This window comes from Hemitrygon akajei, chromosome 18 (genome assembly GCF_048418815.1).
Source record: "Hemitrygon akajei chromosome 18, sHemAka1.3, whole genome shotgun sequence".
Taxonomy (NCBI): domain Eukaryota; kingdom Metazoa; phylum Chordata; class Chondrichthyes; order Myliobatiformes; family Dasyatidae; genus Hemitrygon; species Hemitrygon akajei.
In genome coordinates this window covers 31,541,758-31,568,401 of record NC_133141.1, presented here as the reverse complement: position 1 = coordinate 31,568,401, position 26,644 = coordinate 31,541,758, and the positions used below count along the sequence as shown (strand labels likewise).

The 26,644-nt window shown below is 53.6% G+C and overlaps 1 protein-coding gene across 2 annotated transcripts in view; it reads left to right on the top strand.

The window, feature by feature from the left end:
- Positions 1-26,644, top strand: part of arhgap9 (Rho GTPase activating protein 9) — a 174,169-nt gene that overhangs the window by 47,611 nt on the left and 99,914 nt on the right. For both annotated transcript variants that reach the window (XM_073071236.1, XM_073071237.1), the window contains 3 exons: positions 10,131-10,192; positions 15,099-15,183; positions 25,562-25,648. In XM_073071236.1, the coding sequence (XP_072927337.1) occupies positions 10,131-10,192; positions 15,099-15,183; positions 25,562-25,648 (234 nt within the window). The remainder of the gene's footprint in view (positions 1-10,130; positions 10,193-15,098; positions 15,184-25,561; positions 25,649-26,644) is intronic.

Below are 26,644 nucleotides of genomic sequence, written 5' to 3'. Positions count from 1 at the left end.
GGGAGTGTGTGATGTGACAGTGCGGAGGGAGATTCACTCTGTGTCTGACCCTGGGATTGTGTGATGGGACAGTGTGGAGGGAGATTCACTCTGTTTCTGACCCCGGGAGTGTGTGATGGGACAGTGTGGAGGGAGCTTCACTCTCTTTCTGACCCCAGGAGTGTGTGTTGGGACAGTGTGGAGGGAGATTCACTCTGTGTCTGACACAGGGAATGTGTGATGGGACAGTGTGGAGGGAGATTCACTCTTTGACACTGGGAGTGTGTGATTGGACAGGGTAGAGGGAGCTTCACTCTGTGTCTGATCACGGGAGTGTGTGATGGGACGGGGTGGAGGGAGATTCACTCTGTGTCTGACCCTGGGATTGTGTGATGGGACAGTATGGAGGGATGGAGGGAGTTTCACTCTGTGTCTGACCCAGGGAGTGTGTGATGGGACAGTGTGGAGTCAGCTTCACTCATTGTCTGACCCCGGGAATGTGTGATGAGACAGTGTGGAGGGAGCTTCACTCTGTGTCTAACACCGGGAGTGTGTGATGGGACGGGATGGAGGGAGATTCACTCTGTGTCTGACCCTGGGATTGTGTGATGTGACAGTATGGAGGGATGGAGGGAGTTTCACTCTGTGTCTGACTCTGGGAGTGTGTGATGGAACGCTAAGGAGGGAGCTTCACTCTGTGACTGACGCTGGGATTGTGTGATGGGATGGTGTGGAGGGAGATTCACTCTGTGTCTGACCCTGGGAGTGTGTGATGGGATGGTGTGGAGGGAGATTCACTCTGTGTCTGACACAGGGAATATGTGATGGGACAGTGTGGAGGGAGATTCACTCTTTGACACCGGGAGTGTGTGATGGGACAGTGTGGAGGGAGATTCACTCTGTGTCTGACCCTGGGAGTGTGTGATGGGACAGTGTGGATGGAGATTCACTGGGTGTCTGTGTTGGGACAGTATGGAGGGAGATTCACTCTGTCTGACCCTGGGAATGTGTGATGGAACGCTAAGGAGGGAGCTTCACTCTGTGACTGACGCTGGGAGTGTGTGATGCGACAGTCTGGAGGGAGATTCACTCTGTGTCTGACCCTGGGATTGTGTGATGGGACGGGTTTGAGGGAGCTTCACTCTGTTTCTGACCCCGGGAGTGTGTGATGGGATGGTGTGGAGGGAGATTCACTCTGTGTCTGACCCTGGGATTGTGTGATGTGATGGTGTGGAGGGAGATTTACTCTGTGTCTGACCCTGGGAGTGTGTGATGGGACGGGGTGGAGGGAGATTCACTCTTTGACACTGGGAGTGTGTGATGGGACGGGGTAGAGGGAGCTTCACTCTGTGTCTGATCACGGGAGTGTGTGATGGGACAGTGTGGAGGGAGATTCACTCTGTGTCTGACCCCGGGAGTGTGTGATGGGACAGTGTGGATGGAGATTCACTGGGTGTCTGTGTTGGGACAGTATGGAGGGAGATTCACTCTGTGTCTGACACCGGGAGTGTGTGATGGGACAGTGTGAATGGAGATTCACTGGGTGTCTGTGTTGGGACAGTATGGAGGGAGATTCACTCTGTGTCTGACACAGGGAATGTGTGATGGGACAGTGTGGAGGGAGATTCACTCTTTGACACTGGGAGTGTGTGATTGGACGGGGTGGAGGGAGCTTCACTCTGTGTCTGACCCTGGGATTGTGTGATGGGACAGTGTGGAGGGAGCTTCACTCATTGTCTGACCCTGGGAGTGTGTGATGGGACAGTGTGGAGGGAGCTTCACTCTGTTTCTGACCCTGGGAATGTGTGATGCGACAGTGCGGAGGGAGATTCACTCTGTGTCTGACCCTGGGATTGTGTGATGGGACGGGTTCGAGGGAGCTTCACTCTCTTTCTGACCCTGAGAGTGTGTGATGGGACAGTGTGGAGGGAGATTCACTCTGTGTCTGACCCTGGGAGTGTGTGATGGGACAGTGTGGAGGGAGATTCACTCTGTGTCTGACCCTGGGAGTGTGTGATGGGACAGTGTGGAGGGAGATTCAGTCTGTGTCTGACCCCGGGAGTGTGGGATGGGACAGTGTGGAGAGAGATTCACTCTGTGTCTGACCCTGGTAGTGTGGGATGTGACAGTGTGGAGGGAGATTCACTCTGTGTCTGACCCTGGTAGTGTGGGATGGGACAGTGTGGAGGGAGATTCACTCTGTGTCTGACCCTGGGAGTGTGTGATGGGACAGTGTGGAGGGAGATTCACTCTGTGTCTGACCCTGGGAGTGTGTGATGGGACAGTGTGGAGGGAGGTTCACTCTGTGTCTGACCCTGGTAGTGTGGGATGGAACAGTGTGGAGGGAGATTCACTCTGTGTCTGACCCTGGTAGTGTGGGATGGGACAGTGTGGAGGGAGATTCACTCTGTGTCTGACACTGGAAGTGTGTGATGGGACAGTGTGGAGGGAGATTCACTCTGTGTCTGTCCCTGGTAGTGTGGGATGGGACAGTGTGGAGGGAGACTCACTCTGTGTCTGTCCCTGGTAGTGTGGGATGGGACAGTGTAGAGGGAGATTCACTCTGTGTCTGACACTGGTAGTGTGGGATGGGACAGTGTGGAGGGAGATTCACTCTGTGTCTGACCCTGGTAGTGTGTGATGGGACAGTGTGGAGGGAGATTCACTCTGTGTCTGACCCCGGGAGTGTGTGATGGGACGGTGTGGAGGGAGGTTCACCCTGTGTCTGATCCCGGGTGTGAGTGATGGGACGGTGTGGAGGGAGATGCACTCTGTGTCTGACCCTGGGAGTGTGTGATGGGATGATGTGGAGGGAGATTCACTCTGTGTCTGACCCTGGGAGTGTGTGATGGGATGATGTGGAGGGAGATTCACTCTGTGTCTGACCCTGGGAGTGTGTGATTGGACGGGGTAGAGGGAGCTTCACTCTGGGTCTGATCACAGGAGTGTCTGATGGGACAGTGTGGAGGGAGCTTCACTCTGTTTCTGACCCCGGGAGTGTGTGATGGGATAGTGTGGAGGGAGATTCACTCTGTGTTTGACTCTGGGAGTGTGTGATGGGACGGTGTGGAGGGAGATTCACTCTGTGTCTGACCCTGGGAGTGTGTGATGGGACAGTGTGGATGGAGATTCACTGGGTGTCTGTGTTGGGACAGTATGGAGGGAGATTCACTCTGTCTGACCCTGGGAATGTGTGATGGAACTCTAAGGAGGGAGCTTCACTCTGTGACTGACGCTGGGAGTGTGTGATGTGACAGTGCGGAGGGAGATTCACTCTGTGTCTGACCCTGGGATTGTGTGATGGGACAGTGTGGAGGGAGATTCACTCTGTGTCTGACCCTGGGAGTGTGTGATGGGACAGTGTGGATGGAGATTCACTGGGTGTCTGTGTTGGGACAGTATGGAGGGAGATTCACTCTGTCTGACCCTGGGAATGTGTGATGGAACGCTAAGGAGGGAGCTTCACTCTGTGACTGACGCTGGGAGTGTGTGATGTGACAGTGCGGAGGGAGATTCACTCTGTGTCTGACCCTGGGATTGTGTGATGGGACAGTGTGGAGGGAGATTCACTCTGTGTCTGACCCTGAGAGTGTGTGATGGGACAGTGTGGAGGGAGATTCACTCTGTGTCTGACCCTGGGAGTGTGTGATGGGACAGTGTGGAGGGAGATTCACTCTGTGTCTGACCCTGGGAGTGTGTGATGGGACAGTGTGGAGGGAGATTCAGTCTGTGTCTGACCCCGGGAGTGTGGGATGGGACAGTGTGGAGAGAGATTCACTCTGTGTCTGACCCTGGTAGTGTGGGATGTGACAGTGTGGAGGGAGATTCACTCTGTGTCTGACCCTGGGAGTGTGTGATGGGACAGTGTGGAGGGAGGTTCACTCTGTGTCTGACCCTGGTAGTGTGGGATGGAACAGTGTGGAGGGAGATTCACTCTGTGTCTGACCCTGGTAGTGTGGGATGGGACAGTGTGGAGGGAGATTCACTCTGTGTCTGACACTGGAAGTGTGGGATGGGACAGTGTGGAGGGAGATTCACTCTGTGTCTGTCCCTGGTAGTGTGGGATGGGACAGTGTGGAGGGAGACTCACTCTGTGTCTGTCCCTGGTAGTGTGGGATGGGACAGTGTAGAGGGAGATTCACTCTGTGTCTGACCCTGGTAGTGTGGGATGGGACAGTGTGGAGGGAGATTCACTCTGTGTCTGACCCTGGTAGTGTGTGATGGGACGGTGTGGAGGGAGATTCACTCTGTGTCTGACCCCGGGAGTGTGTGATGGGACGGTGTGGAGGGAGGTTCACCCTGTGTCTGATCCCGGGTGTGAGTGATGGGACGGTGTGGAGGGAGATGCACTCTGTGTCTGACCCTGGGAGTGTGTGATGGGATGATGTGGAGGGAGATTCACTCTGTGTCTGACCCTGGGAGTGTGTGATGGGATGATGTGGAGGGAGATTCACTCTGTGTCTGACCCTGGGAGTGTGTGATTGGACGGGGTAGAGGGAGCTTCACTCTGGGTCTGATCACAGGAGTGTCTGATGGGACAGTGTGGAGGGAGCTTCACTCTGTTTCTGACCCCGGGAGTGTGTGATGGGATAGTGTGGAGGGAGATTCACTCTGTGTTTGACTCTGGGAGTGTGTGATGGGACGGTGTGGAGGGAGATTCACTCTGTGTCTGACCCTGGGAGTGTGTGATGGGACAGTGTGGATGGAGATTCACTGGGTGTCTGTGTTGGGACAGTATGGAGGGAGATTCACTCTGTCTGACCCTGGGAATGTGTGATGGAACGCTAAGGAGGGAGCTTCACTCTGTGACTGACGCTGGGAGTGTGTGATGTGACAGTGCGGAGGGAGATTCACTCTGTGTCTGACCCTGGGATTGTGTGATGGGACAGTGTGGAGGGAGATTCACTCTGTTTCTGACCCCGGGAGTGTGTGATGGGACAGTGTGGAGGGAGCTTCACTCTCTTTCTGACCCCAGGAGTGTGTGTTGGGACAGTGTGGAGGGAGATTCACTCTGTGTCTGACACAGGGAATGTGTGATGGGACAGTGTGGAGGGAGATTCACTCTTTGACACTGGGAGTGTGTGATTGGACAGGGTAGAGGGAGCTTCACTCTGTGTCTGATCACGGGAGTGTGTGATGGGACGGGGTGGAGGGAGATTCACTCTGTGTCTGACCCTGGGATTGTGTGATGGGACAGTATGGAGGGATGGAGGGAGTTTCACTCTGTGTCTGACCCAGGGAGTGTGTGATGGGACAGTGTGGAGTCAGCTTCACTCATTGTCTGACCCCGGGAATGTGTGATGAGACAGTGTGGAGGGAGCTTCACTCTGTGTCTAACACCGGGAGTGTGTGATGGGACGGGATGGAGGGAGATTCACTCTGTGTCTGACCCTGGGATTGTGTGATGTGACAGTATGGAGGGATGGAGGGAGTTTCACTCTGTGTCTGACTCTGGGAGTGTGTGATGGAACGCTAAGGAGGGAGCTTCACTCTGTGACTGACGCTGGGATTGTGTGATGGGATGGTGTGGAGGGAGATTCACTCTGTGTCTGACCCTGGGAGTGTGTGATGGGATGGTGTGGAGGGAGATTCACTCTGTGTCTGACACAGGGAATATGTGATGGGACAGTGTGGAGGGAGATTCACTCTTTGACACCGGGAGTGTGTGATGGGACAGTGTGGAGGGAGATTCACTCTGTGTCTGACCCTGGGAGTGTGTGATGGGACAGTGTGGATGGAGATTCACTGGGTGTCTGTGTTGGGACAGTATGGAGGGAGATTCACTCTGTCTGACCCTGGGAATGTGTGATGGAACGCTAAGGAGGGAGCTTCACTCTGTGACTGACGCTGGGAGTGTGTGATGCGACAGTCTGGAGGGAGATTCACTCTGTGTCTGACCCTGGGATTGTGTGATGGGACGGGTTTGAGGGAGCTTCACTCTGTTTCTGACCCCGGGAGTGTGTGATGGGATGGTGTGGAGGGAGATTCACTCTGTGTCTGACCCTGGGATTGTGTGATGTGATGGTGTGGAGGGAGATTTACTCTGTGTCTGACCCTGGGAGTGTGTGATGGGACGGGGTGGAGGGAGATTCACTCTTTGACACTGGGAGTGTGTGATGGGACGGGGTAGAGGGAGCTTCACTCTGTGTCTGATCACGGGAGTGTGTGATGGGACAGTGTGGAGGGAGATTCACTCTGTGTCTGACCCCGGGAGTGTGTGATGGGACAGTGTGGATGGAGATTCACTGGGTGTCTGTGTTGGGACAGTATGGAGGGAGATTCACTCTGTGTCTGACACCGGGAGTGTGTGATGGGACAGTGTGAATGGAGATTCACTGGGTGTCTGTGTTGGGACAGTATGGAGGGAGATTCACTCTGTGTCTGACACAGGGAATGTGTGATGGGACAGTGTGGAGGGAGATTCACTCTTTGACACTGGGAGTGTGTGATTGGACGGGGTGGAGGGAGCTTCACTCTGTGTCTGACCCTGGGATTGTGTGATGGGACAGTGTGGAGGGAGCTTCACTCATTGTCTGACCCTGGGAGTGTGTGATGGGACAGTGTGGAGGGAGCTTCACTCTGTTTCTGACCCTGGGAATGTGTGATGCGACAGTGCGGAGGGAGATTCACTCTGTGTCTGACCCTGGGATTGTGTGATGGGACGGGTTCGAGGGAGCTTCACTCTCTTTCTGACCCCGGGAGTGTGTGTTGGGACAGTGTGGAGGGAGATTCACTCTGTGTCTGACACAGGGAATGTGTGATGGGACAGTGTGGAGGGAGATTCACTCTTTGACACTGGGAGTGTGTGATTGGACAGGGTAGAGGGAGCTTCACTCTGTGTCTGATCACGGGAGTGTGTGATGGGACGGGGTGGAGGGAGATTCACTCTGTGTCTGACCCTGGGATTGTGTGATGGGACAGTATGGAGGGATGGAGGGAGTTTCACTCTGTGTCTGACCCAGGGAGTGTGTGATGGGACAGTGTGGAGTCAGCTTCACTCATTGTCTGACCCCGGGAATGTGTGATGGGACAGTGTGGAGGGAGCTTCACTCTGTGTCTAACACCGGGAGTGTGTGATGGGACGGGATGGAGGGAGATTCACTCTGTGTCTGACCCTGGGATTGTGTGATGTGACAGTATGGAGGGATGGAGGGAGTTTCACTCTGTGTCTGACTCTGGGAGTGTGTGATGGAACGCTAAGGAGGGAGCTTCACTCTATGACTGACGCTGGGATTGTGTGATGCGAAAGTGCGGAGGGAGATTCACTCTGTGTCTGACCCTGGGAGTGTGTGATGGGACAGTGTGGAGGGAGATTCACTCTATGTCTGACCCTGGGATTGTGTGATGGGATGGTGTGGAGGGAGATTCACTCTGTGTCTGACACAGGGAATATGTGATGGGACAGTGTGGAGGGAGATTCACTCTGTGTCTGACCCTGGGAGTGTGTGATGGGACAGTGTGGAGGGAGCTTCACTCTGCGTCTGATCACGGGAGTGTCTGATGGGAAGGGGTGCAGGGAGCTTCACTCTGTTTCTGACCCCGGGAGTGTGTGATGCGATGGTGTGGAGGGAGATTCACTCAGTGTCTGACCCTGGGATTGTGTGATGGGACGGGTTTGAGGGAGCTTCACTCTGTTTCTGACCCCGGGAGTGTGTGATGGGATGGTGTGGAGGGAGATTCACTCTGTGTCTGACCCTGGGATTGTGTGATGGGATGGTGTGGAGGGAGATTCACTCTGTGTCTGACACAGAGAATGTGTGATGGGACAATGTGGAGGGAGATTCACTCTGTGTCTGACGCTGGAAGTATGTGATGGGATGGTGTGGAGGGAGATTTACTCTGTGTCTGACCCTGGGAGTGTGTGATGGGATGGTGTGGAGGGAGATTCACTCTGTGTCTGACACAGAGAATGTGTGATGGGACAATGTGGAGGGAGATTCACTCTGTGTCTGACGCTGGAAGTATGTGATGGGATGGTGTGGAGGGAGATTCACTCTGTGTCTGACCCTGGGAGTGTGTGATGGGACAGTGTGGATGGAGATTCACTGGGTGTCTGTGTTGGGACAGTATGGAGGGAGATTCACTCTGTCTGACCCTGGGAATGTGTGATGGAACGCTAAGGAGGGAGCTTCACTCTGTGACTGACGCTGGGAGTGTGTGATGCGACAGTGCGGAGGGAGATTCACTCTGTGTCTGACCCTGGGATTGTGTGATGGGACAGTGTGGAGGGAGATTCACTCTGTTTCTGACCCCGGGAGTGTGTGATGGGACAGTGTGGAGGGAGCTTCACTCTCTTTCTGACCCCGGGAGTGTGTGTTGGGACAGTGTGGAGGGAGATTCACTCTGTGTCTGACACAGGGAATGTGTGATGGGACAGTGTGGAGGGAGATTCACTCTTTGACACTGGGAGTGTGTGATTGGACAGGGTAGAGGGAGCTTCACTCTGTGTCTGATCACGGGAGTGTGTGATGGGACGGGGTGGAGGGAGATTCACTCTGTGTCTGACCCTGGGATTGTGTGATGGGACAGTATGGAGGGATGGAGGGAGTTTCACTCTGTGTCTGACCCAGGGAGTGTGTGATGGGACAGTGTGGAGTCAGCTTCACTCATTGTCTGACCCCGGGAATGTGTGATGGGACAGTGTGGAGGGAGCTTCACTCTGTGTCTAACACCGGGAGTGTGTGATGGGACGGGATGGAGGGAGATTCACTCTGTGTCTGACCCTGGGATTGTGTGATGTGACAGTATGGAGGGATGGAGGGAGTTTCACTCTGTGTCTGACTCTGGGAGTGTGTGATAGAACGCTAAGGAGGGAGCTTCACTCTGTGACTGACGCTGGGATTGTGTGATGCGAAAGTGCGGAGGGAGATTCACTCTATGTCTGACCCTGGGATTGTGTGATGGGATGGTGTGGAGGGAGATTCACTCTGTGTCTGACCCTGGGAGTGTGTGATGGGATGGTGTGGAGGGAGATTCACTCTGTGTCTGACACAGGGAATATGTGATGGGACAGTGTGGAGGGAGATTCACTCTTTGACACCGGGAGTGTGTGATGGGACAGTGTGGAGGGAGATTCACTCTGTGTCTGACCCTGGGAGTGTGTGATGGGACAGTGTGGATGGAGATTCACTGGGTGTCTGTGTTGGGACAGTATGGAGGGAGATTCACTCTGTCTGACCCTGGGAATGTGTGATGGAACGCTAAGGAGGGAGCTTCACTCTGTGTCTGACGCTGGAAGTGTGTGATGCGACAGTCTGGAGGGAGATTCACTCTGTGTCTGACCCCGGGAGTGTGTGATGGGATGGTGTGGAGGGAGATTCACTCTGTGTCTGACCCTGGGAGAGTGTGATGGGACAGTGTGGAGGGAGATTCACTCTGTGTCTGACCCTGGGATTGTGTGATGGGATGGTGTGGAGCGAGATTTACTCTGTGTCTGACCCTGGGAGTGTGTGATGGGATGGTGTGGAGGGAGATTCTCTCTGTGTCTGACACAGAGAATGTGTGATGGGACAGTGTGGAGGGAGATTCACTCTTTGACACCGGGAGTGTGTGATGGGACAGTGTGGAGGGAGCTTCACTCTGCTTCTGATCACGGGAGTGTCTGATGGGAAGGGGTGGAGGGAGCTTCACTCTGTTTCTGACCCCAGGAGTGTGTGATGGGATGGTGTGGAGGGAGATTCACTCTGTGTCTGACTCTGGGAATGTGTGATGGGACAGTGTGGAGGGAGTTTCACTCTGTGTCTGACCCTGGGAGTGTGTGATGTGACAGTGTGGAGGGAGATTCACTCTGTGTCTGACCCTGGGAGTGTGTGATGGGACAGTGTGGAGGGAGATTCACTCTGTGTCTGACCCTGGGAGTGTGTGATGGGACAGTGTGGAGGGAGCTTCACTCATTGTCTGACCCCGGGAGTGTGCGATGGGACAGTGTGGAGGGAGATTCACTCTGTGTCTGACCCTGGGAGTGTGTGATGGGACGGTGTGGCGGGAGATTCAGTCTGCATCTGACATTGGAAAATGTATAATGGGATGGGGTAGAACGAGCTGCACTGGGGTCATACAGAGTGAGAAGCTCACACCATATCTGACTAAAGTAACAGTGTTCCTGTGAGAAGTGGATGGTTATTGTAACTGAGCCTTTGATCATTTTCAAGATGCTGGAGAAAGCAGGACCTCTAAAGAAGACGAAAATCGCAGAAGGTGGGAGAAAGCTGAAGTAAGTGTACACTGTGCTATGGCTGGGGTTGTGAGAAGGGGGTGCAGTGCTGTGGGAGGGGTGGTGAGGAGGGGTCACCATGTTGTGGGAGGGACGGTGAGGAGGGGTCACCATGTTGTGGGAGGGACGGTGAGGAGTGAGCGCCGCACTGTGGGAGGGACGGTGAGGAGGGAGCGCCCCGCTGTGGGAGGGTCGGTGAGGAGGGTGCGCCGTGCTGTGGGAGGGGCGGTGAGGAGGGAGCGCCGTGCTGTGGGAGGGGCGGTGAGGAGGGAGCGACCCGCTGTGGGAGGGTCGGTGAGGAGGGTGCGCCGTGCTGTGGGAGGGGCGGTGAGGAGGGAGTGCCGTGCTGTGGGAGGGACGGTGAGGAGGGGGCGCGGTGCTGTGGGAGGGACGGTGAGGAGGGAGCACCCCGCTGTGGGAGGGACGGTGAGGAAGGAGCGCCCCGCTGTGGGAGGGACGGTGAGGAGGGGGCGCGGTGCTGTGGGAGGGACGGTGAGGAGGGAGCGCCGTGGTCTGGGAGGGGCGGTGAGGAGGGAGTGCCGTGCTGTGGGAGGGTCGGTGAGGAGGGTGCGCCGTGCTGTGGGAGGGGCGGTGAGGAGGGAGCACCGTGCTGTGGGAGGGACGGTGAGGAGGGAGCGCTGTGCTGTGGGAGGGGCGGTGAGGAGGGAGCACCCCACTGTGGGAGGGGCGGTGAGGAGGGAGTGCCATGCTGTGGGAGGGGTGGTGATGAGGGAGCACCCCACTGTGGGAGGGGCGGTGAGGAGGGTGCGCCGTGCTGTGGGAGGGACGGTGAGGAGGGAGCGCCGTGCTGTGGGAGGGACGGTGAGGAGGGGGCGCCGTGCTGTGGGAGGGGCGGTGAGGAGGGAGCACCGTGCTGTGGGAGGGACGGTGAGGAGGGAGCGCTGTGCTGTGGGAGGGGCGGTGAGGAGGGAGCACCCCACTGTGGGAGGGGCGGTGAGGAGGGAGTGCCATGCTGTGGGAGGGGTGGTGATGAGGGAGCACCCCACTGTGGGAGGGGCGGTGAGGAGGGAGCGCCCCACTGTGGGAGGGATGGTGAGGAGGGAGCGCCCCACTGTGGGAGGGACGGTGAGGAGGGAGTGCCGTGCTGTGGGAGGGATGGTGAGGAGGGAGCGCCCCACTGTGGGAGGGACGGTGAGGAGGGAGCGCCGTGCTGTGGGAGGGACGGTGAGGAGGGAGTGCCGTGCTGTGGGAGGGACGGTGAGGAGGGGGCGCGGTGCTGTGGAAGGGGCGGTGAGGAGGGTGCGCCGTGCTGTGGGAGGGGCGGTGAGGAGGGAGTGCCGTCTGTGGGAGGGACGGTGAGGAGGGAGCGCCCCGCTGTGGGAGGGATGGTGAGGAGGGAGCGCCCCGCTGTGGGAGGGGCGGTGAGGAGGGAGCACCGTGCTGTGGGAGGGGCGGTGAGGAGGGAGTGCCGTGCTGTGGGAGGGACGGTGAGGAGGGGGCGCGGTGCTGTGGGAGGGGCGGTGAGGAGGGAGAGCCGTGCTGTGGGAGGGGTGGTGAGGAGGGTGCGCCGTGGTCTGGGAGGGGCGGTGAGGAGGGAGTGCCGTGCTGTGGGAGGGACGGTGAGGAGGGGGCACGGTGCTGTGGGAGGGGCGGTGAGGAGGGAGCACCCCGCTGTGGGAGGGGCGGTGAGGAGGGAGTGCCATGCTGTGGGAGGGGTGGTGATGAGGGAGCACCCCACTGTGGGAGGGGCGGTGAGGAGGGGGCGCCGTGCTGTGGGAGGGGCGGTGAGGAGGGAGCGCCGTGCTGTGGGAGGGGCGGTGGGGAGGGGCGGTGAGGAGTGGGTGCCGTGCTGTGGGAGGGGCGGAGAGGAGGGAGAGCCGTGCTGTGGGAGGGGCGGTGAGGAGGGAGCGCCGTGCTGTGGGAGGGGCGGTGAGGAGGGAGCGCCGTGCTGTGGGAGGGGCGGTGAGGAGGGAGCGCCGTGCTGCGGGAGGGGCGGTGAGGAGGGAGCGCCGTGCTGCGGGAGGGGCGGTGAGGAGGGAGCGCCGTGCTGTGGGAGGGGCGGTGAGGAGGGAGCGCCGTGCTGTGGGAGGGGCGGAGAGGAGGGAGTGCCCTGCTGTGGGAGGGTCGGTGAGGAGGGAGCGCCGTGCTGTGGGAGGGACGGTGATGAGGGAGCACCCCACTGTGGGAGGGGCGGTGAGGAGGGAGCACCCTGCTGTGGGAGGGGCGGTGAGGAGGGAGCGCCCTGCTGTGGGAGGGACGGTGAGGAGGGATCGCCGTGCTGTGGGAGGGGCGGTGAGGAGGGGGTGCCGTGCTGTGGGAGGGGCGGAGAGGAGGGAGAGCCGTGCTGTGGGAGGGATGGTGAGGAGGGAGCGCCGTGCTGTGGGAGGGACGGTGAGGAGGGAGCGCCGTGCTGTGGGAGGGTCGGTGAGGAGGGAGCGCCGTGCTGTGGGAGGGTCGGTGAGGAGGGAGTGCCGTGCTGTGGGAGGGACGATGAGGAGGGAGTGCCGTGCTGTGGGAGGGTCTGTGAGGAGGGAGTGCCGTGTTGTGGGAGGGTCGGTGAGGAGGGAGCGCCGTGCTGTGGGAGGGACGGTGAGGAGGGAGCGCCGTGCTGTGGGAGGGATGGTGAGGAGGCGCCGTGCTGTGGGAGGGACGGTGAGGAGGGTGCGCCCCGCTGTGGGAGGGGCGGTGAGGAGGGAGCGCCGTGCTGTGGGAGGGGCGGTGATGAGGGAGAGCCGTGCTCTGGGAGGGGCGGTGAGGAGGGAGCGCCGTGCTGTGGGAGGGACGGTGAGGAGGGGGCGCGGTGCTGTGGGAGGGGCAGTGAGGTGGTTGTGCTGTGCTGTGGGAGGGGCGGTGAGGAGGGAGTATCGTGCTGTGGGAGGGTCGGTGAGGAGGGGGCGCCGTGCTGTGGGAGGGGCGGTGAGGAGGGAGCGGTGAGGAGTGGGTGCCGTGCTGTGGGAGGGGCGGAGAGGAGGGAGAGCCGTGCTGTGGGAGGGGCGGTGAGGAGGGAGCGCCGTGCTGTGGGAGGGACGGTGAGGAGGGAGTGCCGTGCTGTGGGAGGGGCGGTGAGGAGGGAGCGCCGTGCTGTGGGAGGGGCGGTGAGGAGGGGGTGCCGTGCTGTGGGAGGGGCGGTGAGGAGGGAGCGCCGTGCTGTGGGAGGGGCGGAGAGGAGGGAGTGCCCTGCTGTGGGAGGGTCGGTGAGGAGGGAGCGCCGTGCTGTGGGAGGGACGGTGATGAGGGAGCACCCCACTGTGGGAGGGGCGGTGAGGAGGGAGCACCCTGCTGTGGGAGGGGCGGTGAGGAGGGAGCGCCCTGCTGTGGGAGGGACGGTGAGGAGGGATCGCCGTGCTGTGGGAGGGGCGGTGAGGAGGGGGTGCCGTGCTGTGGGAGGGGCGGAGAGGAGGGAGAGCCGTGCTGTGGGAGGGACGGTGAGGAGGGAGCGCCGTGCTGTGGGAGGGACGGTGAGGAGGGAGCGCCGTGCTGTGGGAGGGTCGGTGAGGAGGGAGCGCCGTGCTGTGGGAGGGTCGGTGAGGAGGGAGTGCCGTGCTGTGGGAGGGACGATGAGGAGGGAGTGCCGTGCTGTGGGAGGGTCTGTGAGGAGGGAGTGCCGTGTTGTGGGAGGGTCGGTGAGGAGGGAGCGCCGTGCTGTGGGAGGGACGGTGAGGAGGGAGCGCCGTGCTGTGGGAGGGACGGTGAGGAGGGTGCGCCCCGCTGTGGGAGGGGCGGTGAGGAGGGAGCGCCGTGCTGTGGGAGGGGCGGTGATGAGGGAGAGCCGTGCTCTGGGAGGGGCGGTGAGGAGGGAGCGCCGTGCTGTGGGAGGGACGGTGAGGAGGGGGCGCGGTGCTGTGGGAGGGGCAGTGAGGTGGTTGTGCTGTGCTGTGGGAGGGGCGGTGAGGAGGGAGTATCGTGCTGTGGGAGGGTCGGTGAGGAGGGAGCGCCGTGCTGTGGGAGGGACGGTGAGGAGGGAGCGCCGTGCTGTGGGAGGGACGGTGAGGAGGGAGCGCCGTGCTGTGGGATGGGCGGTGAGGAGGGAGCGCCCCGCTGTGGGAGGGGCGGTGAGGAGGGAGCGCCGTGCTGTGGGAGGGGCGGTGAGGAGGGATCGCCGTGCTGTGGGGGGGGCGGTGAGGAGGGGGCACCGTGCTGTGGGAGGGGCGGTGAGGAGGGAGCACCCCACTGTGGGAGGGGCGGTGAGGTGGGTGTGCCGTGCTGTGGGAGGGGCGGTGAGGAGGGAGCGCCGTGCTGTGGGAGGGGCGGTGAGGAGGGATCGCCGTGCTGTGGGGGGGGCGGTGAGGAGGGGGCACCCCGCTGTGGGAGGGGCGGTGAGGTGGGTGTGCCGTGCTGTGGGAGGGACGGGGAGGAGGGAGCACCCCGCTGTGGGAGGGACGGGGAGGAGGGAGCACCCCACTGTGGGAGGGGCGGTGAGGTGGGTGTGCCGTGCTGTGGGAGGGGCGGTGAGGAGGGAGCACCCCGCTGTGGGAGGGACGAGGAGGAGGGAGCACCCCACTGTGGGAGGGGCGGTGAGGAGGGAGCGCCCCGCTGTGGGAGGGGCGGTCAGGAGGGGCGCCGTGCTGTGGGAGGGGCGTTCAGGAGGGTGTGCCGTGCTGTGGGAGGGGCCGTGAGGAGGGAGCACCATGCTGTGGGAGGGGTGATGAGGAGGGAGCGCCGTGCTGTGGGAGGGGCCGTGAGGAGGGAGCACCGTGCTGTGGGAGGGGTGATGAGAAGGGAGTGCCATGCTGTGGGAGGGACGGTGAGGAGGGAGCGCCGTGCTGTGGGAGGGACGGTGAGGAGGGAGCACCCCACTGTGGGAGGGGCGGTGAGGTGGGTGTGCCATGGTGTTGGAGTGGCAGTGCGGAAGGAGCAGTGTGCTTCTGGATTCCTGTAGCTGCCCTCCTAGATCTCTTTCTACCTCTGTGCCCTGACTGTCCAACCATTGATTGTGCTTTTGCAGGAAGAACTGGACCAGTTCCTGGGTGGTTCTTGCTGGGAATAGTCTGGCATTTTACAAGGAGATCAAGACGCATGCCAGTTCAAAGGTGAGACCCGCGATGAGATGGTGTCCTGAGGCTGGACAGTTTGCGTCCTTATTAATTGGGGTTTGAAAGAACAAAGGATGTCCTTTTCCAACATCTCCGACCCTGATTGGAGATAACATGGGATGTTTCCACAAGTGGGAAAATCTTGAATGTGGGGACACAGTTTCTATCCAGAGTTTGATTCATATGTCACTATCAAAGTGGAGTTTATTGCCACATACACAAGGCCAATGAAAAACCTAGCACAGCATCACAGGTAGAGAATGTCAGAAACACAACATTCACAGGAAAATAGAAATTATGCATAAATTTATGTTGTCAAGGACAGCGTTAACCTCACAGTTATCAGACTCCTTAACAGACCTCTTGTACAATAAGATGGACTCTGGACCTCGCAGATTGTAGGGCAGATGGTAGGGCAAAATTGTAGTCCATTGGATGAGTTGAAGTGTAACATGGGGGCAAAATAGAAATGGGCAATGAATACTGGATTGAAGGTGTTATAGTTGAATGCACGCAGTATACAGAAAAAGATGGATGATCTTGTAGTGCAGTTAGAGATTGGCAGGTGCCATGTTGTGGGCATCACTGAGTTATGGCTCAAAGATTATAGTTGGGAGCTTAACATTGTATCAAGAGGACAAGCACGTAGGCAGAGGGGGAGAGTGGCTCAAATCCTTCGAAAGAGGTGACATAGGATCAGAAGGTGTAGAATCATTGTGGGTAGAGTTAAGGAATTGCAAGGTTAAAAAGACACTGATGGAAGATATATACAGATCTCCGAACAGTGGCCAGGATGTGGGCTACAAATTACAACAGGAGATCGGAAAGGCATGTAAAAAGGGCAATGTTAGAATGGTCATGGAGGAATTTCAATACATAGGTAGTTTGGGAAAATCTAGTTGGCACTGGATCCCAAGAGGGAGAATTTGTAGAATGTCTACAAGGCATCTTTTTAAACCAGCTTGTGATTGAACCCATGAGGGGAAAGGCAATTCTCAATTGGGTGTAGTGTAATAAACCATATTTGATTAGCAAGCCCTTAAGAGACTGGTAAAGGAACCGTAAGGAGAGAGTGATCGTAATATGGTAGAATCACCCTGGAATTTGAGAGGGAGAAGCAAAAATCAGATGTATCAGTATTAAAGCGGAGTAAAAGGAATTACAGAGACTTGAGAGAGGATCTGGCCGAAGTTGATTTGAAGGGTACACTAGCAAGGATGATGGCAGAACAGCAATGGCTGGAGTTTCTGGGAGCAATTCAGAAGACGTAGGAAAGATGCATCCTAAAGATGAAGTATTCTAAAGACAGGATGACACAACTGTGACTGACAAGGGAAGTCAAAGCCAAAGTGAGGGAGTATAATAGAGCAAAAAGTATTGGGAAGTTAGATGATTGGGAAGCTTTTAAAAACCAACAGAAGGCAACAAGAAAGCCATAAGGAGATAAAATATGAAATAATATCGGAGGATACCAAAAGTTTTTTCAGATATATAAGGAGTAAAAGAGAGGCAAAAGTGTGTGTATTTGCTATTACTGAGGAGAAGGTCTGAAGTCACTGTATGTCACCTGGACCAGATGGTGTACACCCCAGGGTTCTGAAGGAGGTGGCTGAAGAGATTGTGGGGGCATCAGTAATGATCTTTCAATAATCACGTGATTCTGGAAAGGTTCCAGTATACTGAAAAATTGTAAATATCACTCCACTCTTAAAGGAAGGAGGCAGAAGACCGGGAATTATCAACCAATTGGCCTGACTTCAGTGGTTGGAAAGATGTTGGAGTCCATAATTAAGGGTGAGGTTTCAGGGTAGTTGGAGGCACATGATAAAATAGGCTGAAGTCAGCATGGCTTCCTTCAGGGGAAATCTTGCCTGATAAATCTGTTGGAATTCTTTGAGGAAATAAAAAGCAGGATAGACAAAGGAGATTTGGTTGATGTTGGACAAGGTGCCACACATGAGGCTACTTTACAAGCCATGCATCAGTGGTATTACAGGAAAGATTACGGCATGGATAAAGCAGTGGCTGATTGGCACGAGGCAAAGAGTGGGAACAAAGGGAGATTTTTCTCTGGTTGGTGCCAGTGACCAGTGGCATTTAAGGTAAGGAAGGGGTATGGTTTTGTAGCCAAGTTTGTAGGGGTCTGTGTTGGGCCCACTTCTTTTCATTTTGTGTCAATGATTTGGATGACAGAATCGATGGCTTTGTGGCCAAGTTTGCAGACGATATGAAGGTCAGTGGAGGGGCAGGTAGTGTTGAGGAAGCAGTGAGTCTGCTTTAAGGACTTAGATTGGGAGAAAGGGAAAAGAAGTGGCAAATGGAATATAGTGTAGGGAAGTGTGTGGTCATGCACTTCGGTAGAAGGAATAGAAGTGTAGACAATTTTCTAAATGGGGAGAAAATTCAAAAATGAGAGGTGCAAAGGGACTTGGGAGTCTTCCTGCAGGATTCCCTTGAGGTTAACTTGCAGGTTGAGTCAGTGGTGAAGAAGGCAAATGCAATGTTAGCATTCATTTTGAGGGGACTAGGATATAACAGCAAGGATGTAATGCTGAGGCTTTATAAGGCATTGGTCAGATCGTACTTGGAGTTTTGTGAGCAATTTTAGGCATTTTATCTAAAAAAATGTGCTGACATTGGTGAGGTTTCAGAGGAGGTTCACGGGAATGATTAAAGGGTTAATGTATGAGGAGTGTTTGATGGTTCTGGGCCTCTACTTACTGGAGTTTCATGGAATGAGGGGAGATCTCATTGAATATTGAAAGGCCTGAATAGAGTGGATGTGGAGAGGATATTTCCAATAGTGGGGGTGTCTAGGATAAAGGTCACAGCCTCAGAATAGAGGGACATCCATTTAGAACAGGATGAAGAGGAATTTCTTTTACCAGAGTGTAATGAATCTCAAGGATTCTGGAAGTCCTGACGCAGTGTGCTGAGCAGCTGTGTGGAGCTCTCCAAGAAGGGTCGACTGAAAGTCTTTAATAACCATCTAGTGGCCCTGACCTCACACATCATGAAGACCCTAGAGAGGCTGGTCCTGGCTCACCTCCAACCCCTGGTCAGATCAGCCCTTGATCCCCTGCAGTTTGCCTACCAGGAGCACATTGGAGTTGACGATCCTGTCATCTTCCTGCTGAACAGAGCCTACTCCCATTTGGATAAGCAGGGCAGCACTGTGAGGATCACGTTTTTTTGATTTCTCAAGTGCCTCCAATACCACAGAGCTCTCATTGCTGGGGGAAAAGCTTTGTTCAATGGCACATCTATTGTATTCTGGATAATGGACTACCTGACTGTCAGACCACAGTCTGTGTGGTTTCAGAGCTGTATGTCAGACATGGCTATAAGCAGCACTGGGGCCCCCCCGGGGGTCTGCATTGGCTCCCTTCCTGTTTACTCTGTATACCTTGGACTTTAAGTAAAAAACTGACTCATGTCATGTGCAGAAATTCTCTAATGACTCAGCAATAGTTGGGTGTATAAAGGGAGGATGGGAGGATGAATACAGGGCCTGGTGGAGGACTTTGTCAAATGATTCAAGCTGAATCATCTGCAGCTCAACATCAGTAAGACAGAGGAGATGGTGATGGACTTTAGGAAGACCAAGCCTGCACTGCTCCCTGTTACTATTGATGGTGAGGACGTGAGTGGAGCACCAACACAGAGACTGTGTACAAGAAGGGCCAGAGTTGTCTCCACTTCCTGAGGAGACTGAGGTCCTTTCCAGTATGCAGGCCTCTCCTTCACATGTTCTACCAGTCTATCGCCACCAGTGCAATCTTCTATGGGGTGGTGTGCTGGGGCAATGGCATCAACACAGGTGATGCCAACACACGCAATAAACTGATTAAAAAGGCTGGCTCTGTTACAGGAGTCAAACTGGACACACTGGAGGCTGTGGTGGAACAAAGAACCCTCTGGAAAATACTGGCAATTCTGAACAATGTTTCTCACCCTCTGCATGCCACCTTGACTGAACAGAGGATCACTTTTAGTAATAGACTAGACAACTGCGCTGCTCCAAAGAACGCTATATGAGGTCATTCTTACCCTTGGCCATTAGGCTCTATAATGAATCAACCTACAGCCAGGGAAGTGATAACCCCCCTCCTGTTAGACTGTTTGGGGTAACTTATTTTTTATTTTTTCTTACTTCTCCTAATATTTGAGCACTTGTAATGCTACGGAGACACTGTAATTTCCTTTGGGATCAATAAAGTTAGAATAATCTCCAACGTGCATCTACAGTCAAATTTTAGATGACATGCTGAATCTTTACAGGAGTAAAGATTTTTACTCCTCATGTATATGAAGGATGTAAGCAATAAAGTCAATTTAATTCAATTGAATTCCCAGAGTTATCCCTATTCCTTGTCTTGAACAAAGGAATAACATTTGGCACCCTCTAATAATCTGGTATTACTCCTGTGGTGAGTGAGGATGCAAAGATCATCACCAAAGGCGCAGCAACCTGGCGTATTTTCCAATCGACTTATCTATCCTAATATTTTTCAAACGCATCCTTTTTTTTGGTATCAACATGTTCCAACATATCAGCCTGCTTTACACTGTCTTCACAAAAGTCAAGGTCCCTCTCACTGGTGAATAAATACTGAAGCAAAATATTTAGTAAAGACTTCCCTGACCTTCTCCGATTCCAGGCACACAGTTCCTCTGCTATCCCAGATCAGTCCTACCCTCACTCTGGTCATCCTCCTGTTCTTCACATACGTGTAGAATGCCTTAGGGTTTTCCTTAATCCTACTCACCAAGGCCTTCTCATGTCACCTTCCAGCTCTCCTAAGTCTGTTCTTCTGCTCCCTCCTGGCTACCTTGTAACTCTCTACAGTCCTGCTTGACTCTTGTTTCTAATGAGGGCAAGCATTGAATCCTCAAACATGGGGACACAAATTTGAGGTTTGTGGGGGTGGGGGAGTATTGGGCAAATAGTTAACACTGTAGAGTGTAGGGGCTTCTGTCAGAGGGAGGGGAATCTCTGGAATTCTCTGCCCCCTCCTCTGAGGGGTGTGGAGGCAATATCACTGGTTAGAAAAGGAGGGGGATAAATACTTGCAAGCTCGGGAAGACCGATTGCTGCAGGGGATTTGGGACAGAAGAGGAGATAGGGCTTGGGGTAGATCAGTCATGATTATAATGTGGTGGGGCAGGATAGAGGGCTGTGGCCGACCCCAGCTCCTGTTTCCGTGTCTTTCTTCTCTGCTTTGACCCTGCAAATGGTATCTACTGGATCTTCCTGAACAGGATAGGTGCTGGTAAAGTCTTGGAAAACTGTGTTCCGTTTTGATCACTCTGCTGCAGGAAGGATGACATGAAGCTGGAAAGACTGCAGAAGAGGTTTATGAGGATGTTAGAGATGAGTAGCTTTACTTGTCACATGCACAATGAAGCATTCAGTGAAATGCATTGTTTATGTCAACAAACAACACAGTCCAAGAATGTGCTGAGGGCAGCCCACAAGGGTCACCATGCTTCTGGAGCCAACATAGCAGGCCCACAACATACTAACCCATACATCATTGGAATGTGGGAGGAAACCCACACAATCACAAGGAGGAATTTAAATAAATCCCAATAAATAGTGCTGTAGAGCATTAGGCCTACCACTACACTACCATACTGTCTGGGACTCGAGGGACCAAATGATAGAAAGGGGTTTGGGCAGGTTGGGATTTTTGTTAGGAGACTGAGGGGTAACCTTATCGAGATGTATAAAATCATGAGGGGCATAGATAGGACGTACACAGCCTTTCCCCCAGGTTTGAGGAATCAAAGCCTAGAGGGCACAGCTTTAAGGTGAGGGGGGGAAATTTAATGGGAATCTGAACATAGAATAGTACAGCACAGTACTGACTCTTAAGTGCACGATGTTGTGGTACCTACAATCGATCTAACCCTTTCCTCTAAAACAGCCAAACTTCCTACATCCACATGCCTATCTAAGAGCCTCTTAAATGTATCAGTCTCACCCACCACATCTTACAGTGTGTGGCAGGAACTTATCACTCCCTGTGTTTATAAAAAAAAATCTACCCTGACATGAGATTTTACAAATGCTGGAAATCCAGAAACACTGGAGCAACTCAGCAGGTCAGGCAGCATCTATGGAAAGGAATAAACAGCCAACGTTTCGGGCTGAGACCCTTCATCAGGTGTCCCCTAAACTTTCTTCCCCTCTCCTGTGGTATTGGCCATTGTTGTCCTGGGGAAAAAGCACTGGCTGTCCACTCTATCCATGCCTCTCATAATCTTATGCCTCTATCAAGTCATGTTTCAGCCTCCTTCGCTCCAAAGAGCAAAGCACAAGTTTGCTAACCTTTCCTCATAAGACATGCTCTCTAATCCAGGTTGTGTCCTGGTAAATCTCCTCTGCGCTCTCTCTAAACCTGAGGCAACAGTCCCCAAGGATGATCTGTTTCTGGAACGAGCTGGTTGAGGCGGGTACATGAACAACATGTGCAGTTCTGGTCTCTTTACTTGAGGAAGGACATACTGGCTTTGGAGGTGGTGCAGAGGAGGTTCACCAGTTTGTTCCAGATGAAGGGATTATTTTATTAGGGAGAGATTGAGTCACCTGGGACTGTATACACTGTAATTCAGAAGAATGAGAGGAAATCTTGCAGAAACATATAAAATTATGAAAGGGATAGATGGATGGAGGCAGGAAAGTTGTTTCTACTGGTGAGTAAGACCAGAACTAGGGGATTCAAGATTAAGGGGAGTAGATTTAGGATAGAGATGAGGAGAAACTGCTTTTCTCAGAGGGTAGTGAATTATGAGGAATTCTCTGCCCAGAGAAGCAGCAGAGGCTAACCTCATTAAATGTAGTTAAGATACATTTGGATAGATTTTTGCAGAGATGGGGAATTAATGGTTATGGAGAAGAGACAGGTAGGTGGAGATGAGTCCATGGCCTGATCAGCAATGATCTTATTGAATGGTGGAGCAGACTCAATGGGCCAGATGGCCTACTCCTGCTCCTATATCTTATGTTCTTAGGAAGGACATGTGGACATGTCTATGGATGGAAAAGGTTTAGAGGGATATGGGACAAACACAGTCACAGGACAGGTTTGTTGGAGCTGTTAGGGAGGGTCTAAACTAGTTTGGCAGGGGGATGGGAAATGCAGTGAAGGAACACAGGATAGGACGGATGGTAAAAAGGCAAAGATGGTGTGCAGTCAGACTGTGAAGAAGGGCAGGCAGAAGAGAGGACAAAATTACAGCCAGCTGGGTGAGTATCAGTGCATTAGGGATACTGAATCAAAATGGGGTAGCAAATACAGTACTCAGAGTGTTACATCTCAATACACAGAGTATAAGAAATACGGTGGATGATCTTGTGCACTATTACAGATTATCAGGTATGATGACGTGGACATCACTGAATCGTGGCTGAAGGATGGTTGTAGCTGGGAGCTAATGTCCAAGGTTACACGTTGTATCAGAGGGATAGGAAGGTAGGCAGAGGGGGTGGTGTGGCTCTGCTGGTAAAGAAAGGCATCAAATCAGTAGAAAGATGTGACATAGGATCGGAAGATGTTAAATCCTTGGGGGTTGAGTTAAGAAACTGCAAGGGTAAAAGGACGTTGATGGCAGTTATATACAGGCCTCCCAACAGTGGCTGGGATGTGGACCACCAGGTTACAACAGGAAATAGAAAAGGCAAGTCAAAAGGGCAATGTTATGATAGTCATGGGAGATTTCAACAAGCAGGTTGATTGGAAATGGATCGGAAATGAGCAAATTTGTTAAATGCCTGTGAGATGGCTTTTTAGAGCAGTTTGTCATTGAGCTTACTGGGGGAATCAGCTATACTGGATCGGGTGTTACGTAATGAACCGGAGGCGATCAGAGAGCTTAAGGTGAAAGAACCCTTAGAGGTAGTGATCACAATATGAATGAGTTCAACTTGAAATTCGATCGGAAGAGGGTAAAGTCTGACGTAGCAGTATTTCAGTGGAGTAAAGGAAATTACAGTGGGATGAGAGAGGAGTTGGCCAAAGTAAATTGGAAGGAGATGCTGGCAGGGATGACAGCAGAGCAGCAATGGTGTGTGTTTCTGGGGAAAATGAGGAAGGTGCAGGATAGATGTATTCCAAAAACAAAGAAATACTCCAATGGCAAAATAGTACAACCGCGGCTGACAAGGGAAGTCAACGTTAATGTAAAAGCAAAAGAGAGGGCATACAACAAAGCAAAATTAGCGGGAAGATAGAGGATTGGGAAGCTTTTAAAAATCTACATAGAGCAACTAGAAGAGTCATTAGGAGGGAAAAGATGAAATATGATAGTAAGGTAGTAAACAATATCAATGTGATTAGAAAACTCTACTTCAAATATATAAAAATTAAAGAAAGATGAGAGTGGATATAGGACCCCTAGAAAATGAGGCCGGAGAAGTAACAGGGGACAAGGAGATGGCAGATGAACTAAGTGAGTATTTTGCATCAGTCTTCACTGTGGAAGACACTAGCAGTGTGCCAGGTGTTGAAGGGCGAGGGAGGAGAAGTGAGTGCAGTTACTATTACAAGGGAGAAGGTGCTCAAAAAGCTGAAAGACCTAAAGGTATATAAGTCACCCGGACCAGATGAACTGCACCTTAGGGTTCTGAAAGAGGAAGTGATAAAGATTGTGGAGGCATTAATAATGATCCTTCAAAAATCATTGGACTCTGGCATGCTGCCAGATGACTGGATAATTGCAAATGTCACTCCACTCTCTAAGAAAGGAGGGAGGCAGCAGTAAGGAAATTATAGACCAGTTAGTCTGACCTCAGTGGTTGGGAAGGTGTTGGAGTCAATTGTTAAGGATGAGGTTATGAAGCCCTAGGTGACACAGGACAAGATAGGACAAAGTCACCATGGCTTGCTTAAAGGAAAATCTTGCCTTAACCAGTGGAAATTTTTTGAGGAGATTATAAGTAGGATAGATAAAGGGGATGCAGTGGATGTTGTATATTTGGACTTTTAGAAGGCCTTTGAAAAGGTGTCACATATGAGGCAAGTTAAGAGCCCATGGTATTATAGAAAAGTTACTGGCATGTTTAGAGCATTGGCTTATTGGTATGAGGCAGCGAGTGGGAATAAAAGGATCCTGTTCTGGTTGACTGCCACTGACTAGTGATGTTCCACAGGGGTTGGTGCTGGGACCGCTTGTCTTTATGCTGTATATTAATGATGGAATTGATGGCTCTGTTGCCAAGTTTGCAGATGATATGAAGATTGGTAGAGTGGTAGGTAGTGTTGAGGAAACAGGTGGACTGCAGAAGGAATTAGACAGATTAGGAGAATGGGCAAGGAAGTGGTAAATAATACAGTGTTGGAAAATGCATGGTCATGCACTATGGTAGAAGAAATAAATGTACAGACTATTTTCTAAATGGGGAGAAAATCCAAAACTCTGAGATGCAAAGGAACTTGGGGAGTCCTGGTGCAGAACACCCTAAAGGTTAACCTGCAGATGAGTTGGTGGTGAGGAAGGCAAATGCAATGTTAGCATTCATTTCAAGAGGTCTAGAATACAAGAGTAGGGATGTGATGCTGAGCCTTTATAATGTACTGGTGAGCCCTCACCTTGAATATTGTGAACAGTTTTGGGCCTCTCATCTTAGAAAAGATGTGCTGACATTGGAGAGGGTCCAGAGGAGGTTCACAAGGATGGTTCCAGGAATGAAAGGGTTATCATATGAGGAACGTTTGATGGCTCTGGGTCTGTACTCACTGGAATTCAGAAGCATGAGGGGGGAATCTCATTGAAACCTTTCAAATGTTAAAAGGTCTAGACAGGGTAGATGTGGAAAGGCTGTCTCCAATGGCGGGGGAGTCAAGGACAAGAGGGCACAGCCTCAGGATAGAGGGGCATCCATTCAAAACAGAGATGTGGAGAAATTTCTTTAACCAAAGGGTGGTGAACTTGTCGAATTTGTTGTCACGTGCAGCTGTGGAGGCCAGATTGTTGGGTCTATTTAAGGCAGATATTGATAGGTTCTTGATTGGACATGGCATCAAAGGTTACAGGGAGAAGGTCGAAAACTGAGATTGAGGAGGAGGGGAAAAAAGGATCGGCCATGATTGAATGGTGAAGCAGACTCGATGGGCCAGATGGTCGAATTCTACTCCTATGTCTTATCTCTTTTGTCTTATGGACTAAACAGACTGGTTTAGATGGGAATCAGGTTCAATATGGACCAGTTGGGCCAAAGGGCCTGTTTCTGCGCTGTGTGACTCTGTGACTACGAGGAAGGGATCATTATTGGTCGAGCAGCAGAATCAAGGCTCAGTTATGGTTCCCATTTTCCATTTTCCCAGGCGATTTCTGTTCAAATGTCCACATCTGTGTCCTTCTTGATCAACAGGGTGATCGTCCAGAGAGCAGTGTGGACCTGCGAGGATCCCTGATTGAGTGGACCAAGGAGATGTCCAGCAAGAAGAACGTCTTCCGGGTACGCCTCTCAGTGCAATGCCCCACTAAGTCACTATTCCATGGTCCCAAGCCCACAGCTCTCTGAAAGTGGACACTCAAGGAGATAGGATGAGAAAGTTGGCCTTCGAGGGTTGGGGCGCTGAGTGTGGGCGTCAGAAGGTCATGATGAAGCTGTACAAAAATGTGCTGGAAATCACCGGGTGTTGGGGAGGTTAAGGGGGAGACTGAATGGGGACGTTGGAAATCACCGGGTGTTGGGGAGGTTAAGGGGGACACTGAATGGGGACGTTGGAAATCACCGGGTGTTGGGGAGGTTAAGGGGGACACTGAATGGGGACGTTGGAAATCACCGGGTGTTGGGGAGGTTAAGGGGGACACTGAATGGGGACGTTGGAAATCACCGGGTGTTGGGGAGGTTAAGGGGGACACTGAATGGGGACGTTGGAAATCACCGGGTGTTGGGGAGGTTAAGGGGGACACTGAATGGGGATGTTGGAAATCACCGGGTGTTGGGGAGGTTAAGGGGGAGACTGAATGGGGACGTTGGAAATCACCGGGTGTTGGGGTGGTTAAGGGGGACACTGAATGGGGACGTTGGAAATCACCGGGTGTTGGTGAGGTTAAGGGGGACACTGAATGGGGACGTTGAAAATCACCGGGTGTTGGGGAGGTTAAGGGGGACACTGAATGGGGACGTTGGAAATCACCGGGTGTTGGGGAGGTTAAGGGGGAAGACTGAATGGGGACGTTGGAAATCACCGGGTGTTGGGGAGGTTAAGGGGGAGACTGAATGGGGACGTTGGAAATCACCGGGTGTTGGGGGGGTTAAGGGGGAAGACTGAATGGGGACGTTGGAAATCACCGGGTGTTGGGGAGGTTAAGGGGGAGACTGAATGGGGACGTTGGAAATCACCGGGTGTTGGGGAGGTTAAGGGGGAGACTGAATGGGGACGTTGGAAATCACCGGGTGTTGGGGGGGTTAAGGGGGAAGACTGAATGGGGACGTTGGAAATCA